General features: G+C 34.7%; 1 protein-coding gene across 1 annotated transcript in view; it reads right to left on the minus strand.

Annotated features, from left to right (window-relative positions):
• Positions 1–8,685: 8,685 nt before the first annotated feature.
• Positions 8,686–19,751, minus strand: part of LOC123548332 (protein dcd1B-like) — a 47,039-nt gene continuing 35,973 nt past the window's right edge. Inside the window, exons 10-13 of the mRNA XM_045335515.2 lie at positions 14,108–14,218; positions 10,871–10,985; positions 9,414–9,630; positions 8,686–8,813 (exon numbers count right to left, since the gene is read on the minus strand). Coding sequence (XP_045191450.2) covers positions 8,750–8,813; positions 9,414–9,630; positions 10,871–10,985; positions 14,108–14,218 — 507 coding nt within the window. The 3' untranslated portion in view covers positions 8,686–8,749. The remainder of the gene's footprint in view (positions 8,814–9,413; positions 9,631–10,870; positions 10,986–14,107; positions 14,219–19,751) is intronic.

Raw genomic sequence — 19,751 nt, forward strand, 5'->3', positions numbered from 1 at the left:
TTCAATTTGACGTAGATTTTATCAAGGCAATCATTCTGACTTAATTTCAGGAAGATCAATTGAAAAACATAGCCTCTATCGCATACACAAAGATTTTCTTTGATTTGACCTAGTGACCTAGTTTTTGACCCCAGATGACCCATATTCAAACTTGACCTAGATTTTATCAATGCAATCATTCAGACTAAATTTCATGAAGATCAATTAAAAATACAGCCTCTATCGCATACACAAGGTTTTTCTTTGATTTGACCTAGTGACATACTTTTTGACCCAAGATGACCCATTTTCAAATTTGGCCTATACTTCATTAAGGTTATCATTCTGACCAAATTTCATGAAGATCAATTGAAAAATACAGCCTCTATCGCATATACAAGCTTTTCCTTTGATTTGACCTAGTGACCTAGTTTTTGATCCCAGATAACCCATTTTCAAACTGGACCTAGATTTTATCAATGCAATCATTCTGACCAAAATTCATGAAGATTAATTGAAAAATACAGCCTCTATCGCATACACAAGGTTTTTCTTTGATTTGACCTAGTGACCTAGTTTTTAAACCCAGATAACCCATTTCCAAACTGGACCTAGATTTTATCAATGTAATCATTCTGACCAAAATTTATGAAGATTAATTGAAAAATACAGCCTCTATCGCATACACAAGGTTTTTCTTTGATTTAACCTAGTGACCTAGTTTTTGACTTCAGATAACCCATTTTCAAACTTGACCTAGATTTTATCAAGGTAATCATTCTGACCAAATTCATGAAGACTAAATGAAAAATATAGCCTCTATCGCATACACAAGGTTTTTCTTTGATCTGATCTAGTGACCTAGTTTTTGACCCCAGATAACCCATTTTCAAACTCGATCTAGATTTCATCAAGTTGGTCATTCTGACCAAATTTCATGAAGATCAGTTGAAAAATACAGCCTCTATCGTATACACAAGCTAAATGTTGACAGACGACAGACAGACAGACGACAGACGACGGACGCCGGATATCAAGCGATCAGAAAAACTCACCTAAGCATTGCTCAGTTGAGCTAAAAACAAGTGTGGAGTTAGTAAAGTTGTTGAGTACCTCTTTTCGTACAGAACATTTCAATAGGAAAAAATGATGGATTTATGAGTTTCGCTTCGAAGCCTGAATGTCAGCACTAAAAGTATGATCAGCACTAAAAGTATGATGACAAGTTCACATTAAAAGAAACAAAATCGAAGTGACGCTTCCAATGTTACAAACACATTGTGTGTATTCTCTAGTGACAATTAAAAGTTCCGAGGTTAGCTGAATTGAGCACACTGGAAACTTTTTGAAATATATATGAAATTCGCAGTGGGTAAGATTAGAAACTTTCTGAAGTAAAACATTTGAAATTCGCAACACATTATCGCCTGGGTGAATAAGATTAGGAATTTTTAAGTTAGACATTTTAAATTCGAAGCAAAACGTAGTGTGGGTGAAAAAATAAAAATAGTCAAGTTGAATACACAACAGACATAATTGATTTTGGCAATGAATTAAGTGCGAATATTCTCAGAAAATCAGAATACAGTATTAACAGAGATATGGTAATCAGATATAACTGATACATGGAAAAAAGTTGGGTACAATACCATACTCCGGTATGTAATTAGTTTGTGAACCAAATGATGTCATTAGACAATTCTTCTACGAAATTTTTATGTCAAAACATTCAGAGATAGAATTCATTTTGGTCACTTGTAGAACATACAAGCGATGGGATTTTAAGTTGTGTAACCATTTTAACATTATACCAGACTAATAAACAAAAGCCTCATTTAATGAACAGAGCCTACCATACAACAAACCGCATGTGCAAAAGGGTATGTGCACAGGCATATACATATATAAAACAAAGGAATGCATTTATAAAAGATAGATTCAAACATACATCTGGAAGGAATAAAGCACGGTACCGCATTTGAACGCTCAGTGGTGAAACCAAAGAGGAGGGTAAACCAGTATACTGACGCCAACCCTCACTCTTTAACATCCCTAAAAGCGAATCCCCTTTGTATGTAACAGAAACCTCAGGAAATTGTTTTAGCACAGATATGCTTAGATATACAAATAAAAAATATGTACCCCTTTTGCGTACCCTTTTGCCTCCCCCTTTTTGCCCCGTCGTCATTTTTTTATATCTTTCATATATCTAAAATGTACTTGTTGATTCGACGCCGCCAGGAGGCTGCGTCGAGTATATGGGATACACTTTTATTTTGGACAATGAGTAGTTTCGAAACGATAAATAGAATACAGTGAATAGTATGTTAAAGGACCCACGATTTTAGTGAATAAACAAAAAAATGGCAAAAAGAAAACATCAAAACTGTATGTAATGCAAATTATTATGTGATATAAAACAATGTTATTTGTCATTCCTCTCCTTATTTGTAGAGCAGAAAATAAAATTTTTATTTAAAAATTAGTCAAAATGTTGATCCGATTTATTGATAAGGGAGACTACTCTAGGTAAAGTTTTCCGAAAGAGTGACGCTTTCCAAATAACCAAAGAAATTGTAGGAAATGGCATTACCAGATCACGTGAAACTTTATCAGTGAATAGAAACACTCATTACATTATAATAATAAAAATAATGGTTTCTGTGAATCACAACTCTGAAATAATTAACTTTCAGCATTTCTCCATTTGCCAACAAACTGCATTTATGTGAAACTTCATACACATGCACCTGCATATAAGAACTTTCCACAGGTGCTGATCATAATTGGTTAAATAATTACTTTAATTCTGTATGTATAGGGACCACCTACTCGCAATGTCAAGGTCATTGCAGGTAGAGGATTTGTATCGCACGGTAATACTTATTTATCATGTTTATTCTTGACTGTTTTTAACAGTTTCTAGCATATATTGTATTATGTGCTAATGTTGATAATTTGTATTCATGCGTGTGTCTTATTAATAACTGTATTTGGTGCCATTCAGATATAGTTTCTATATAAAGCTTTTATACTCGTTTATATTTAGATGTTCAAAAACAGCTTTGTGGACCAAAATATTTTCAGTTAACAAAGCAGACTATGTTGTCAAGGAAGCATGACAGCTAAATTCCAGTAGTCAGGTCCGATTTAACATGATTAATTAATATTAATTAGGACCCTGGAACTGCTTCTAAATTCAGACAAATGTGGATAAATATAAAATGTCACAATTAATGTCAATATTAATATCGATCAATCGTTTTGAAAACAACAGCTCTATTTTTCCTATTTATATCAACATATTGAAATCAAATACCACTCCATAAGACCAGAAAAAAACAATCTAGTCGTGGGTCTGGTAACTGTAACTTTTATACACACAAGACAAGCGGATCTGAGTTTATTTCACCGCCGACTTAATCATATTTTGTATTGCAGATTTTTGTACCACTGACTGCAATATTTATCTTTATTTTAGAAAACAAAGGCTGACAATTTCTACATAATATTATGTGTTCAACAGATTTATACCCGTTCTGCTTATATTTCTAAATATCTGTAAAACTTTATTTTCTTCTATTCAGATTCTAAGAATAGTCGCATAGTTAATATGAATCTTTTAAATGGTGTTAGTGAAACTCCTAACACTTAGTTCTAACTTTGCCCTAAGTAGGCTACTTGAAACGGCTCTCAAAAGATCATGAATAATCATTTTACTATTTATACTTTACTAAATGATGTTTTACTTAATACAGATTCTTAGGACCGAAGCATCATTAAAAGTCAAGAACAGGGTTATAGAGATTTTCAGCTTACTTCGACACGTACTGTGGACCACGGACTGCGGACTTACTATAGGGGTTTTCTCAAACTGTATATGAGGAAGTTATGCATGACTGAACAGCGGCATATTTAGCATCCGGTTCTAATGCCGTAATACTTTTTCCATTTAAAATATCTGAGAAAAGACAGTTATAAGATTTATTAATATCCGTCTTATTGTATATCAATCACCGATATAATTTGTTTTACAAGCATTCTTAACAGCGTGGGAGCATTTCTTAAGATTTTACCCTTTTACCTTTTATATCGCTTTTTTATTAATCTTTCGACTACCGTGTTTATGAACAAACAGCTAGAGGATCTGTATCGCAATCTTGTTCTTTTTATTAGAAGTGCTGCAACTTATTTGTATACTTGCTGTCAATTTCGTGAAGTTCTAGCCAGTATTCGCTAGCAGTGAAAACGACTTTTGATTCAACGATCAACATATCCTATAGTCAAGAATTTGAACCGATGACCTCCTGGTGAGGAGACAGACACTCTTCCCCTGTGCCGCAAGAGGTTCACCTATTTTAGCTCAGTAGGGGATCACAGCAACATATGTTACAAGTGATTACTTATTACAATATTTGAATATTTGGTATCAAAGAGTGTATATCCTTTCCGCAGCCTTAACGTACTAAAACGTATTAGCGTCTGATGGCCCTTTCACGCTTCCGTAGAAAGAACATTTATTACACGAAACTTATTTTGAAAATATTTCTGAAATGTCTAGGTTTGCAGCTCTCAAATACGGTTATATCTTACATCTGAGGCATATACTGACACTCTCAGACAACATCAAAAATGACAATTTGAGCGATTTGATGAAGTTCAGAAATTATCAATGTACCCTTGGTCCGTTACGGACCCCTGTGGGATTTGTGTTTATCCAGAGCTCAAATACTTTTTCATAGATTAAAAGCTGACATGCTGTACTAAAAGCCCAGGTAATTTCAATTCGTGATAAAGTGCTGAAAATTGGCACTAAATTCTAAGACGCAAACAACGGAAAAGGTTTTCTACTTTCGTTTTGAAACAAAATGGCCGATCGTCACTGTTATTTTGCAAGTGTCTAGACAATTTGGCTTGTTTGAATTTAAATGTCAGTTATTTAAGGCTGTTTACTAGGTAGAATAGGATTGTTTACTATTTTATAAATGCATGATGTGTAAATTGCAGCAGGGTAGCTTGCATTGGTACTGAACTGGACATTTTGGTTGTTCCACAGCGTGTCCTAGTAAACCTCCATGGCGTTACGGAAACACATGCACCTTTTCCATATAAGAGTATATATAGGGAAAAAAAATTTTTTCAAAAAAAAGATTTTTTTTTTTCGTTTTAGGCTTAAAACAGTGTTTTTATTTTTTATTTATTTTTTTTTTTGAGGGGGCGGCACCCATATGGGCACCAAGACTGGACGGGCACCTGTGCCTATAGTGATATACATGGAGTATCTACACATACCATGTAGGCATATGTTCGAAAAGGCACTCAACTAATAGATAAAAGGCTAGTCTCGACTACTAAGCTGGTTGTATCAAATGACCACACAGAGTTGCTCAAATGGTGCCACTGGAGATGACTAAGTCAAAATATAATTTCGTTGACAGTTCTATGCATGTACTGGCCATAAAACGTTCTTGGAATATGATCAAAAGTTTGACCTTGGACGCGTCCCAGTCCCTTTGTTCACAAGCAATTTTCGGTCTCAGCTGGGTTTTAAATTGAAATTTTTACAGCTAGTTTTAACGGAACTTAAAGATTAAATTCCAGTTGAGACATAACAATCCTTACTGAACAGTTACTTGAAAACAGTCATGCATTTAAAACTGTTTCATTATCAAACTCAGCTGAGATTCAACAGAAGTCCAGGAATTCAATCTTTGCTGACCTCAGTCATCAAAACCGAGCCTGTCTTGATCATTTTTCAAAATCTGGTATCAGATTGGCTATTCTTTTTAATTAATATTTTCAAACATGCTGATACATAACTAATTCAGGATGCCGTCGCTAAATTATGGTAATGTATCAGATATGCTATTCTTTTTTTTATTTTCAAACATGTTGATACATAGCTAACTCAGAATGTTGTATCCCGAGTATGCTTCAAGAGACGTTTTATTAAAACCTACAATATAACATTTAATGTCATTATTTATTTAATCAAAACCTCTAAACGAAAATGGTTTACTTGTAATTACGACAGTCTATGTTAAAACCAATTGAAATAATAACAAGACGTTTAACAAAAAGGATGTTGAAGTCCGGGAAAGAAAATGAGCCATGCCATGTGAAAACCAACATAGTGGGTTTTGCGACCAGCATGGATCCTGACCAGACTGCGCGGATGGATCCAAACCAGCCTGCGCATCCGCGCAGTCTGGTCAGGATCCATGCTGTTCGCTTTTAAAGCCTACAGCCATGCTGGTCGCAAACCCACTATGTTGATTTTCTCATGGCGCGGCTCAATAAATTCGAAGTGTGAAAAGACTAAATTTTTATAACTGAGGGTATGCAATCAAGTAGACGTTTGAGACAGAAACAACTTGCAATTCAACTTTGCAACAACAATATGTGTTGGATATTGAATCATCCGTATAACATTCAGAGCCAAACAAACAGTTACTTCTTTTGATTGCTAAAAGGGGATCCAAACCGGCCAGGTTGACGAGCAGCTAAACAATTGTCTAGATGAAGACAACCATTTTATACTTTCAACAACTTTGTCGATTCAAAAGAGACGAAGCTAAAACATTAAACTGAATGTAACATACACAAGACTGATGTATGCAAATATTCGTAAAATTCAAAATTATATAAAATCCTATTTAACTGATGAAAAAGCAACCACAGCTGAATATTTTTTTATCTAATTTCCGCAATTTTGTCAAATTTATAACCGTTTCGCTTGCTTGAACTAAGTTTGCAATCACTGCACGTTTTGTCATTTGTGAAAATACATTTTAAAGTACTTACGAATGGTAATACGGTCATTATGAGGTTTTATACAACAAGTGACGCAAATCTTGGATTAAAGGGGGATGTTGCTAGCGGTTGGTGGTCATAGCATGTGGCTTATTATCAGGTTATTATGAATCATCGGTTCATATGTTTTATTACCCAGTGACTACTGGAAGCAAACATGATCATCCATTTCCAGCTTGACCATCTGGCCTGCTGTGATTATCTATCAGTCAGAAATATGTATTATACATGTATACTACATATTTGCAATGAAAAACAAAAGTACATTGATATACTATCTGGTCAAAATAGCCGGTATGTACCCAGCCAGAACGCATGTGATCAAGGACCACACTGTTCACTAATATGCGAGATATTTATTTTATGCATTTCAAGAACAATTTCTAAAGAGACGAATGGTTAGTTTTTTATCAGAAATAGTTGTTCTCATTATTGTTTATTTGATTGTTTATTCATTTTTTTTCAATTACCCGGTTTTGAAAATATAATTCAAAATTGACCGGCTGGGTTGTCATTAATAATCAAGTACATGTAATCCTGTAATTAATACAGCTACAAGAATAAAATGTGAAATTTCCTCTTTTGATGTGCATAATGACACAATTTTGTGAGAAAGAATATGTGATTCTTACATTAGTCTTTTACATTTTCAAGTACAGTTCAGTACATTTTAATTATATAGTATAACTGTAATTTACCAGACTCTGAGAGTGAAATGTGGCTCTCAGTTTAAATAATTACATCTAGATACATCATTACTAGTAAACCAGGCCAAAAAAGGTACCAGATTTTATTTTCAATACACTTACCGGTACAGCATTTCCATAGGTCTTTTTTATCTACATTTGCAATCTTAGACAAATAATAGCGCATTTTGTATATTTGAAATTTGAGTGTTGAATGAAAGTATTTGTTATAAACCCGGGCCACTTTTTTCCAAGTTTCATACCAACACATTACCTGGTTTCCACTTCGAGTGTACAATGTATTGAAATCATTCTATGTATTATATTGTGAGAATTTTATACTGCAAATTTATTCTAAAATAAGATTCATAAGAACTCACTTAATTATAAAGATATAAAACGTGCCGTCGTAATATTATAAAAGGGAATACCAAGTAATGTTGAATTATTAACATGGACACGGAATCAAATGTCTACCAATCGGCGTGATTCCAGTTCAAAGGTTGAACTGCCCCGTCTCGTCAACTTACGATCTAGTACGAAATTTAATTTAACTTAAAAAGTCGTATATACGGAACATTTTCAGACAGTGCACATACCATTTACGATTTGATAATGACCAGCGTATACATATAGTAATCTCATAATTAATTAATATAATAGGTAATCATATTGATTACATCATGCTATTTTTATGAAATGCATCCATAATAAATTGAACTATAACTAACTTGGTGCGTGCATTTGTGTTTCAGTTATAATATACGTTTGACGAAGACTGTGACTACACGACCTAAAGAATTGATAGCGAGACTGGCATTGCCAAAAAAATAATACTACAGCAGCAAAAAGCATCGTTTTCACAATCTCTTTTTTATCTTAAAAAAAGAAAATACTGATAACACCTAGCCAAACCATAAAACACATGCGATGGTAATTAATATGCAAGATAAATATATCTGGCTGACCACTAACTGAGTATCCAATTTGCAGATGATTATTAATTATTGACATGCTGAAGTGCTAATATGTTTCCCTAGGAAATGAACATCCCCCTTTAAGCTCCAAGTACTGTATGTGATATCAACAAAAGTAGCGCATAGTTTGATAAGTGAAACATTCGTAAAGCGCAAACTGATATCTCTCTACACATGTAATCATACTATCTTTAACAACCAATTTCTTTAAATAAAAAGTAAACTGAGAATTACACAAATGATATGTTTATTAGATTCAATTTATGGTTTTACAAAGTGCACCATCTGACCGGTCTATTTGTCTGCATTGGGTTGCTGTACTGCAAAAAGCGCAGTTGTATTTAGCTGAACAAACGTTCTGAAAAAAGCAAAGACTTTAATTAAAACTAGTGTTTGATTGCATTAATACAAGGCTCTGTTTTTAAAAAAGCTAGATTGCGGATCTCTTTGTCTTTGGTATGAGCGTAGACACTTTTGGTCAGGACACCCTCCTTTCCAAGCCAACTGTTAGCCAATATCTTTAGAACTAAACTTTTATAAAACGCACTGAGCATAGGTGGGAATAAAAGACCATCTTTTGTTACAGTTTAAGCATGTTTAGAAATTGCACGCTTTATATTAAACGACGGGAAATTATGAAACTGATGTATATCGATTCAGTAGAGGCGGAGGAGGGAATGCCTGACTCAAAGTGTCTGTGAGTATGAGACGAAAGACAGAAATGAAAGCCATATTGTTCCTTTCCATTGAACACTGTTGTTCATTTGTTCCTTTCCGTGCCGTTGGACACTTGGTTCATTACTGATGGCGGCGGATGGAGCCGGTATAATTTTGTATGATATGTTAATCATTATTTCCGTGTACACATTTTGGTGTTATAATATATCCACATAACTTTTATATGACTATAAGAAAATATATGATTAGGAAAATTTGTAAAATTTAACTCAGTTGTTACCGATCATACGCATCAAGTGGTCCTGATTCGTACGTCCCTCTTGCATTTGCGATGTAGACTTGTTTATTTGTGAGGTCATACACCGCAATGTGAAGACTTCCGGACTGTTCGATAGATACAACGTCACGAATGACGACATCTGGTGAAAGGTTACCGTGATGCTTCGTTAACTGACGAGCTAAAACCTCGCTGAAACCTGGACATAGCCAATCCATTCCTGCAAGGTATGTTTAGAGAGTTATCATATGTATTAGTTAAAAAGATCCCAGCAAATCACAATTTTTGTGCTGGCCCTCTATTATCAAAGGCGATATGACAAAATATAATTCTTGAAAGCATCACAGGCAATCGGCGTGTGACTTTGACCCCTTATGAATGATGGACCCCCCACCCCACCCTGTTCTCTACAACCCAGATCCCCAACATAATAACAGAAAAACACATTTCCAAAAAAAAAAAAATGCTATATATAAAAAAAATAAAGGTATGGTACTTTACCGCAAAACATTAAGGAAAAAATGGAATGACCTCAGTAACGATCTCTCTGCGTACACAATTTTCGGTCGATTTTTGAAAATCTGGTCTTAATCAACGCATAAAGCATAAATCTTAACGGTAAACATGCACTTTAGTCTCAAGGCTGCATCATTTTGATGCAGCGAGACGCTATTCTTTGACAAAATCATCTCGTACACGATGTGACCTAACCCGTATATTTCTCGGGCCAATAGACAAGTCAATGGCAGCCACCTATTCCCTTCGTTATTTCACAGCACAATCGTGGCCAGCCTTTAGAAACATAAATAATTAGTCGCTTACCTATAATTACTTCGTCCAGTTTCCGTCAATAACGATGCATCCAGCGTTGGGAAATTTCTCTCAAAACATCAGCTGCCATGTTTATACGGCGACCCGGAACTGGTTTTTACTACGTAGCCTTTTTGCGATTGGTCGATTCTGGAGGTGTGTTCTCCACGTTAGCTGGTTTAAACATGGCAGCTGATGTTTTGAGAGAAATACAGCGTTGGGAAATTGACTGGATGCATCGTTAATGACGGAAACAGGACGAAGTAATTATAGGTAAGCGACTAATTATTTATGTTTCTTAAGGCTGGCCACGATTGTGCACGATCTGTTATTATGTTGGGGATCTGGGTTGTAGAGAACATATTTGGGGGGTCCATCATTTATAAGGGGTCAAAGTCACACGCCGATTGCCTGTGAAAAGCATTAAAGCATACAAGCTTTGCACCAAGTTTGATACTGTTCGAGTACACTAAAAGACTATTCTAGTTCGCTGGATCTAAATGCATGAGAACCAACCTAGTTTTCGGGTTTGAACGTTTTTGTATAAGTAGAATCTTTTTAAAGATCTTCCTACATATTTGATTAGAAAAATATTACAAGATAACAACATTTTTAAGAAACACGACTTTGTAATATTAACATATAGTTACCATAATAAACAATGTCTTTTATCTTCGGATGCCACGAGGCTTCAGGCTGCATATCAGTATCAGTGTAGAAATTTGCTACCGACGCGGAGTATTGGATACCACGGAACTGGGAGGTCTGTTAAATTGAGAAATTTATGTTTGTAATATATGGAAACTATTTACTATAATAGATTAAAGTGCAGAAAGAGTAAAAAATGAAAAGTGTGTTTTTCACAATGTTCTTGTGACAAGTAAAACAAGAGCACCGCCTTGCGGGTGCTGACGCTCATCTGATTTTTTTTTGTGTAATAGAAATATTGTCCTACCCATGATTTTCTAAGTCTAAAAAGGGCCATCATTCTTGCAAAAAGCAGGATAGAGTTATGTTTCTTGATGTTCAGTGTCCACTTATGATGGTGAAAAACTGTTGCAAGTTTTAAAGCAATAGCTTTGATAGTTTATGAGAAAAGTTGACTTAAACATAATACTCAACCAAGAAAATGATTTTCTAAGTCCAAAAGGGGCAATAATTATTGCAAAAAGCAGGATGGAGTTATGTTGCTTGCTGTACAGGGTCAGCTTATGATGGTGAACAAGTGTTGCAAGTTTCAAAGCAATAGCTTTGATAGTTTAAGAGAAAAAGTTGACCTAAACATAAAACTTAACCAAGAAATCTGATATTTTCTAAGTCCAAAGGGGGCCATAAATCTTGCAAAAAGCAGGATGGAGTTATGTTTCTTGCTGTACAGGGTCAACTTATGATGGTGAACAAGTGTTGCAAGTTTTAAAGCAATAGCTTTGACAGTTTAGGAGAAAAGCTGACCTAAACATAAAACTTAACCAAGAAAACTGATTTTCTAAGTCCAAAAGGGGCAATAATTCTTGCAAAAAGCAAGATGGAGTTATGTTTCTTGATGTACAGGGTCTGCTTATGATGGTGAACAAGTATTCCAAGTTTCAAAGCAATAGCTTTGATAGTTTAGGAGAAAAGTTGACCTAAACATAAAACTTAACCAAGAAATCTGATATTTTCTAAGTACAAAAGGGGCCATAAATCTTGCAAAAATCAAGATGGAGTTATGTTTCTTGCTATACAGGGTCAGCTTATGATGGTGAACAAGTATTCCAAGTTTCAAAGCAATAGCTTTGATAGTTTAGGAGAAAAGCTGACCTAAACATAAAACTTAACCAGGCAACGCCGACGCCGACGCCGACGCCGACAACCGCTCAAGTGATGACAATAACTCATCATTTTTTTTCAAAAAATCAGATGAGCTAATAAAATGACTCATACACTCAACCCTTAATATTGCAAACATACATACTTACGGTGGTATGTTTAGGACCTGCAATTATTTTTTTAGATAAAATTATCTCGAGCGATCAACATCTTATCTCGTGCGCACAACATCTTATATTGAACGATTAGCATCTTATCTCGTGCGCACAACATCTTATCTCGAGTGCTCGACATCGTTTCTCGAGCGCATGACATCTTATCTCGAGAGCTCGACATCTTATCTCGTGCGCTCGATATCTTATCTCGTGAGCTCGACATCTTATCTCGAGCGATCAACATCTTATCTCGTGCACATGACATCTTATCTTGAGCGATCAACATCTTATTTTGTGCGCACGACATCTTAACTCGAGCGATCAATATATTATCTCGTGCGCACGACATCTTATCTCGAGCGATCAACATCTTATCTTGTGCGCACGACATCTTATCTCGAGCGATCAACATCTTATCTCGTGCGCACGACATCTTATCTCGAGCGATCAACATCTTATCTCGAGCGCATGACATCTTATCTATATATAATAATGCCCTTTGTGTGTATTTAGGTCATCAGTAAAACATACGGAAAAATTGATAATTAGGGTCCCGCCATTTCCGACGTTATTTAAATTTTCCACAAGTACATGTACAAGTTTATCACATCATTTGGGAGAGCAGTGCACATAATTGGGCATCCTATATTCAAAATTAAATGAAAATAATCAATGATTCTATCTGCATGTTAGAATAGCAACAAGTCGCAGTTCGACTGATAAATTTGCGCAGAAAAGTTAGAAAATTGCATGCATGAGTTTAAGGGAAAACAAGGAAATTCTTTAATATATGGGCGAGGCCTACATCCTACATACTAAATCTTTCGTTTTGTTAAGGACTTAAATTTATTTCTTTGCGTCATCACTGAATTTTTGCTGCTTTTTTTTTTATCAGTTTGCGTATTTAAATTATAAGCCTGCAAACACGTGAAACGGTTGTAAGTATAATCGAAGCAAAAGCAAAAATGGTGACAGTCGTATGTTTTTACTGATGATCTGAATTCACACAAAGGGCCTAAATATATATTGATAAGATGTCGTGCGCTCAAGTTAAGATGTTGATCGCTCGAGATAAGATGTCGTGCGCACGAGATAAGATGTTGATCGCTCAAGATAAGATGTTGTGCGCACGAGATAAGATGTTGATCGCTCAAGATAAGATGTCATGCGAACAAAATAAGATTTTGATCGCTTACTAGACAAGATGTTGATCGCTCGAAATAAGATGTCGATCGCTCGAGATAAGATGTAGTGCGCACGACTTAATTTAATCTTAAAAAGAAATAAATGCATGTCCTTAACATACCACCGTACATACTAATAGTGAACGTTGTTTAAGAATTTTATAAATATATGAATTCAAATCATGTACAAAAGCAAAATGCCGTCCACAAATGTCACACTAAGATTAACAAAATTAGCATTATTTTCTTCGCAATTTCGTAACAGTCAAATAAATGACAGTAACGGGTAATTCATATAATGAACTTGCAGTAAGTCGAAGTGCTTTAGTCCTGCTCATTCTGAATGACCATTACAAACCATGATCCAGCTAACCCTACCATCTCTTCTATGAAAACGTTATGATAATTTGAAAGTACAGTAACCTTAGTCATTAGCTGACAAAGGCATATATATATATATGATATCTTTACCTCTAACCTGCTTGCGGCAAGTGATTCTGCCTTTGCGACAAGTGCAGACCAAGGCTGATCATGGTCTGCACTGTTCGCTATTCAGTCAGTAAATTTTCAGTGAACGCACCTTGAAATAATAAATGGTATTGCCTTAACTGAATTATAGAAATTTAGCAGGGTAAAGATTAAGTAAAGGATTGAGATATAAAAAGTGATATGATGCTTTATTCTAAAATGCACCCTTGCCTGATGTTCTGTTATGTTATTATAACAAGGAATTGCTTACTTTACCGTCTCCAACACCTAGAATGAGGTTACATGTTCTGTGTGCATGCTGCATTCTTTTCATGGCATCAGCGAGAGAATTGTCAAATTGTAGCACGTCACGTAAGATGTACTAAAACCAAAGAAATGGCATCAGTGAATATGTTGGAAAACTGTAAATAGTCCGCCAAGTCAATATATATATATATAAAAAAGTATACATAAGTCAAAAATCCATGTCAAGGTGTGGATTGAAATATCTAGTTCAATGGTTTCTGTTTTTGCAGTAACAAGGCTCTGCCGAGTTATGGCAAAAAAAATTAAGTATCCGAGAACCGGATGTTTCTATTCAGACCTTATCTACTGAAGTATTCTTTTTTTTGCATTACGTACAGTTCAAAGAATAGAATAAACGTTTCTTTTTTAAGCCATATTTTATTACGGAAGTGTTCATGAGAGTCATCTGTTTCCAAAAATTGTTTGGAGGAGCTTTTCCAGCACAGGCTGAAAAAGTCTGTCTGACATGCAAGATAAAAAACAATATACCTTCTCAAATTCGAACTTTTCCTAAATGATTAGACTTAGTACTCTAACCAGAACAATGTTAATTAATTTAAACAATCGAAAGTTTGCATTGGTTACTAGAAATAAGAATAGTAATAATTTCCATTGAAAAATGATTTTGCTTAAATGATAAAGGTCTTGTTTGGTTTCACAAGGGGCGTCTTGTCGCACGTGACGTTACGTCATGTGTTTTGGGACTCTCTATAAAAGTCAAGATGAACGTTTGTTTGTTCTTGTTTTTGTGGTAGTGGCTGTTGTTTAAAACATTTTTGTCAAACGTATCACACACAATGTTTTCAGGAGTGAAAATACTAGTTTTGGTACTGATCCGGTGAAATAAATTTCGATTCTTCCATCGAAACAAAACAAGTATGTGTCCTATAAATATCAACCCAAATGTTTTCTGAAAATCTTAATTATTTGCGAAGCTGTATCACGAAGGAATCAATGAAATAAAACTAGATGCTTATTGTCTGCACAGGAAATATACAGCAAATAATCTGATCATTTGTATTGATTATTTCCGTCCGATTACGTTTCCTCAGTATGTGATTTCGGAATTCTCCGATTGTTATGGAAACTACTGCTCGTATGAGTTACATTTATGACCGAAGAATGCCGAAGTGATAGCCCAGAATACGAAACTGCACGAAAATTGCCGATTGTCGAGTCTAATATATATACTTAAATATTTTTAAAAGTTTTGTCATTTGACATGAAATATCCACTGACATTTAGATCTATAAGAATAACATAAAGCCTGATATTTGAATGTAGGGATAATACACGTGTTTTTTTGTGTATTAACGTCTGCAGAAGCCCGCGGGATTGTTTGTGACGGAGACCGAAGGTCGAGGTCACAAACATATCCCAAGGGCTTCTACAGACGTTAATACACAAAACAAACGTGTATTGTCGCTATACTTGCATAAAAAACATTACTGACGACTAAATGTATTGTTTTCATATGTGATGACTTCATGATTCCGGTACATTTTTTAATTACCATTCTGTTGTTCTTGGAAACGGTAAACCCAGCAAACACACAACGTTAAGACAACGTTGTGTTTTAGTTGTATGTTAGTTGTGTTATTTTACAACGTTGTGACAACGTTGTAACAACGTTGAGAACTATTCAAAATAGTGATTTGAAATGTATAGGAGAAAGTCCTATGCAAGCAATGTGTGAATGTACTGAAAAGACCCTATAAAAAGACACACTGAGTTTTTATCTGAATCTTGTAAAATCTACAACGTTAGTACAACGTTGTGCAAACGTTGAGCTACAACGTTGTGTACGTAACAGTGCTGTAACGTTGTCACAACGTTGTAAAGTAACGTTGTCACAACGTCTTACTCAAGTTTGAATCACAACGTTGTTAAGGTAACGTTATATTAACGTTATATTAACGTTTTTACAATGTTGCCAATTTTCAGTGAAAGAGTAGTTATGAAAGTATATTCAAAACCGACAGTTGCCTAGAAAAGCCTGCCTACTTGCGGAGCTACCGAGGTCGTCTGCTCAGCAGCTGTCAACTGCCTCATACGTGAACTGCTTTGCTACTCCCTTATATACTAATTTTTTTCGCTCGATTGTGAAGAATAAAGCCGAATCCGGGAAAACCTTGGAATGGCGTTTAATGAGGACGTTAACTGCCATGACCCATTATTAGGGTTCAAACTAGTCCTGGCTTCCAAAACTCTAAATGCCGCTTTTTTATATTTTATTTTTTTCATAGTTGCGGCTTTCTCCCGTCCAAATCCAGTATATAAACCGAGAGAGCTGAAGATCTTAAGCTAGGTTCAAACCCACGTCTCAGTGGTAAGCAGCCGACACCTTATCTCCAGCACCAACACTCCCCTTCTGCCGCAAAACATTGCCAGTTATATAGGTAATTTGTACAGCATATGCTGTATGCAGGTCTAGAATTTTCTCTCTTTTTATGGACATTCTGTAAATATATTTACAATCCATAAATCTGAAGATTTTTCAGTATAAATTTATAGACTGGTTGTATGAGATCTGTTAAAATTACAATTTAAATCATAACTGCAAGTTAAAATGAAATTTTTCACTCATTACATTAAGCATGACGTAGATTAAAAACATAGAAATTATTTCATACAGATGGATCACTTTATTTTTTTCACATTTTCCAAAAATTCAAAGTTGTCAATATTGACAGAAAATCACACAAAAAAACCCTTCTTATGCATTCTAAGTTTAACTCTGCAGTTTTGACCAATTTTTAGAAGGATAAAATGCCCCCTGCCCCCCACCCTACCCCCGCCCGATCATACCTGGGACCTACGCTTAAGCAAATTATGTATTTATGAGGGTACATCAGAAATACTGATGACCTGAACTTCAAACTTCTGAAAAATAAGCTTGTTTCTTGAAATAAATTAGGTTAGATCTATTTTAGTGTCAATATTTTGTTGTTGTTGTTGTATTTCATTATGTAAAGCTGATTTCGTAGCGATAGATTCGAATCTATATTTTGCAATTATAATTGTCGTTTATTTCAATTTAAGTTGTCGAATATACTGTAACATCATTGAACATAAATATTTTTTCGTAAATTTACTTCGAGTATCTCCTTCTTAAAAAGAAACGTTGATTCGGATGTATACTGACACCTGAATATCTGCATGCGCGCCGAATGTTTACAAAGGGCTAGAACTTGGTGTAAGACCACACCAAATTTAAGCTTACCCTATATATGTTTCATCCCCATCCCCAACTTAGTTTTGATGTTCATATATTTCAATGTATGTAAATATCTATAGTTAGTACATGATGCACCTTTTTCAGATATCCTAATCACTGTTATAAATAGATCCACTTACGGAGTATTTCTATATACCTTGCAATATAGGGTCCCCATGTCCCCAGGTCCCCAGATCTGATCATCTAAGTTTACTTTTAATTTCTATTTATTTAGTATCTATAGTTAGTATATAATTTACTTTTTGATATATTAGGTACCTTTTAATTCACTCTATTACAAATACTTCTAGAACAAATTTTCTGTATACCTTGCAAATCTGGGTCCCCAGGTCCCCAGAAGCATGCTATTTATAACTCTCTCTCTTTCTGACAGTTTTTCCTGTATTGCATGTAAATGGGGTCCCCATGTCCCCAGGTCCCCAGCAGCAGAAAACTATGAAGAACTGCAAGACTTTCAATTTTTCTTTAGTTCTCTGTGAAATAGCATGCAATATATTTCCTGATTTTTACAGTTTAGAATTTGTCAGATATATATATTCAATAAAGTGTATTAAATTTCATTGAAAGCATAATATAACTTCAATAATAAACTATACTGACTTGCATATTAATGTCCTGTCATTATTTTATCAACAATTATTTAATTTAGAATCTTTGAAAGTTTTGTCTACATAATTATGCAATAATACAAATATAATGCACCAATATATTCTCCGCAAGTATTGACCTAGCACTCATAAATACTCTGTATGTTTCGGTAAGTTAATTTTCGGTGCCTGAATCTATTAAATAGAGATATATCTATCGAAAAACAATGCAAGATATACATTTGTTAATTATGCCGAGTCCTAAATGTAAATTACTTATTTTTTGAAGCTGTACAAAAATTTATCAAACTGACAAAACGTTTTAACACAGAATGATTGTTCTTATCTCAATACAACACAATTTAATTGTTCCGAGTACTTATAACAACAAACCCTGTAGCTCTCAATTAATACTAGGTGGAATTTAGTAACTTCGGCGGATGGTGACCGGTAGGGCGAATAGGATCTCAGTACCTTTGCTTCAGTATACCAGTAATTTTACTTAATAAATTTTACTTTTTACAGTTTACATTCTCAAATATGTACCTTTCAAACTAAGATTAAATGACAAATAACATTCAAATTATTAACTGCATATACATGTAAATAATTCTGTGTCGCCATTCTTGTATTTTTCTGTAATTTTCACTACTTGGAAGGGTTTAATGTAATGTTGTTAGAACTTGTTGCCCAACCCATTTGCTTTTGTATTGTTGTAATTCTTTGTATCTACTAGCATGTATAAAATATGGTTAAATCAAATAAATCAATGTAAATGAATAAATAAATCATCACCCAGTCGCATGTGCATAGGCAAAAACGTTCATCTACCTGTCTCTGGGTTGTTAGTTCGAGACCTTTATCTGACAGTGTACTCAAACCTCATCTTATATGTTCTGAATAATTGTATACTTCTTTTATCTCTAGAATACAGTCTCGGTATTTAATATGACAATAAAGGGGATTTAATGTAAGTATGCAATCATTATAATATATATATAGTCTATTAGAGTTTGATTCGTCTAGAAACCATCATATTTCCTTTCTCCAGTACAACTGTGACAAAACACGGAAAAAATAGAAACGGCGGTGAGTGTTTAACAGGCCAAAATGTGTTATATAAATGTCCAAAAAAAATGGCAGAACAGAGGACAGAGCAGAACAGAACGTATCTTTTTTAAGCTTTCAAGTTCCTGGTTTGTACAAATAAAATTGCCAACGGATAACAATTTCAAAGCAGCAAATAACTGAAAATTTTTCTATGATCAAATGATAAAACTATGGTATGATAAGATTGTGTAATACATATATGTAAAATGTTTATAACATTCATTACAACACGACTCCTTATATAAATCACTGGTCAATATTTTTTTATATTAAAGTTTGACCGTCACAATATAAAACAAACTGTATGCATCAGATTAGTTCGACTGCTAACATGTTGATAGTGGCAACAGTTTAATTGCCATTGTTTTCAAAATACGGGTAATAATTTTCGAGTGATTGATCAGGGTAATGCTTCAAAAACGGGGGAAATTAAACTACATAGGATATATTTCCCACTCCCGTCTCAATGGATCACCTGCCTGCTTAGATCAATAGGGAAAACACGAGTTGCAGGGACATAAGTTCAATCCTCAGGCGCGACGTATGTTCTCCGTGATGAAAAAAAAACAACATTGTGTCTCATTCATCCTCCACCTCTAATTCATGTGGGGAAGTTGACAGTTTAATACTTCCGGAGAACAGGTTTGTACTGGTACATAATCTAAAAACACTGG

The sequence above is a fragment of the Mercenaria mercenaria genome, chromosome 6, assembly GCF_021730395.1.
Source record: "Mercenaria mercenaria strain notata chromosome 6, MADL_Memer_1, whole genome shotgun sequence".
Lineage (NCBI taxonomy): Eukaryota > Metazoa > Mollusca > Bivalvia > Venerida > Veneridae > Mercenaria > Mercenaria mercenaria.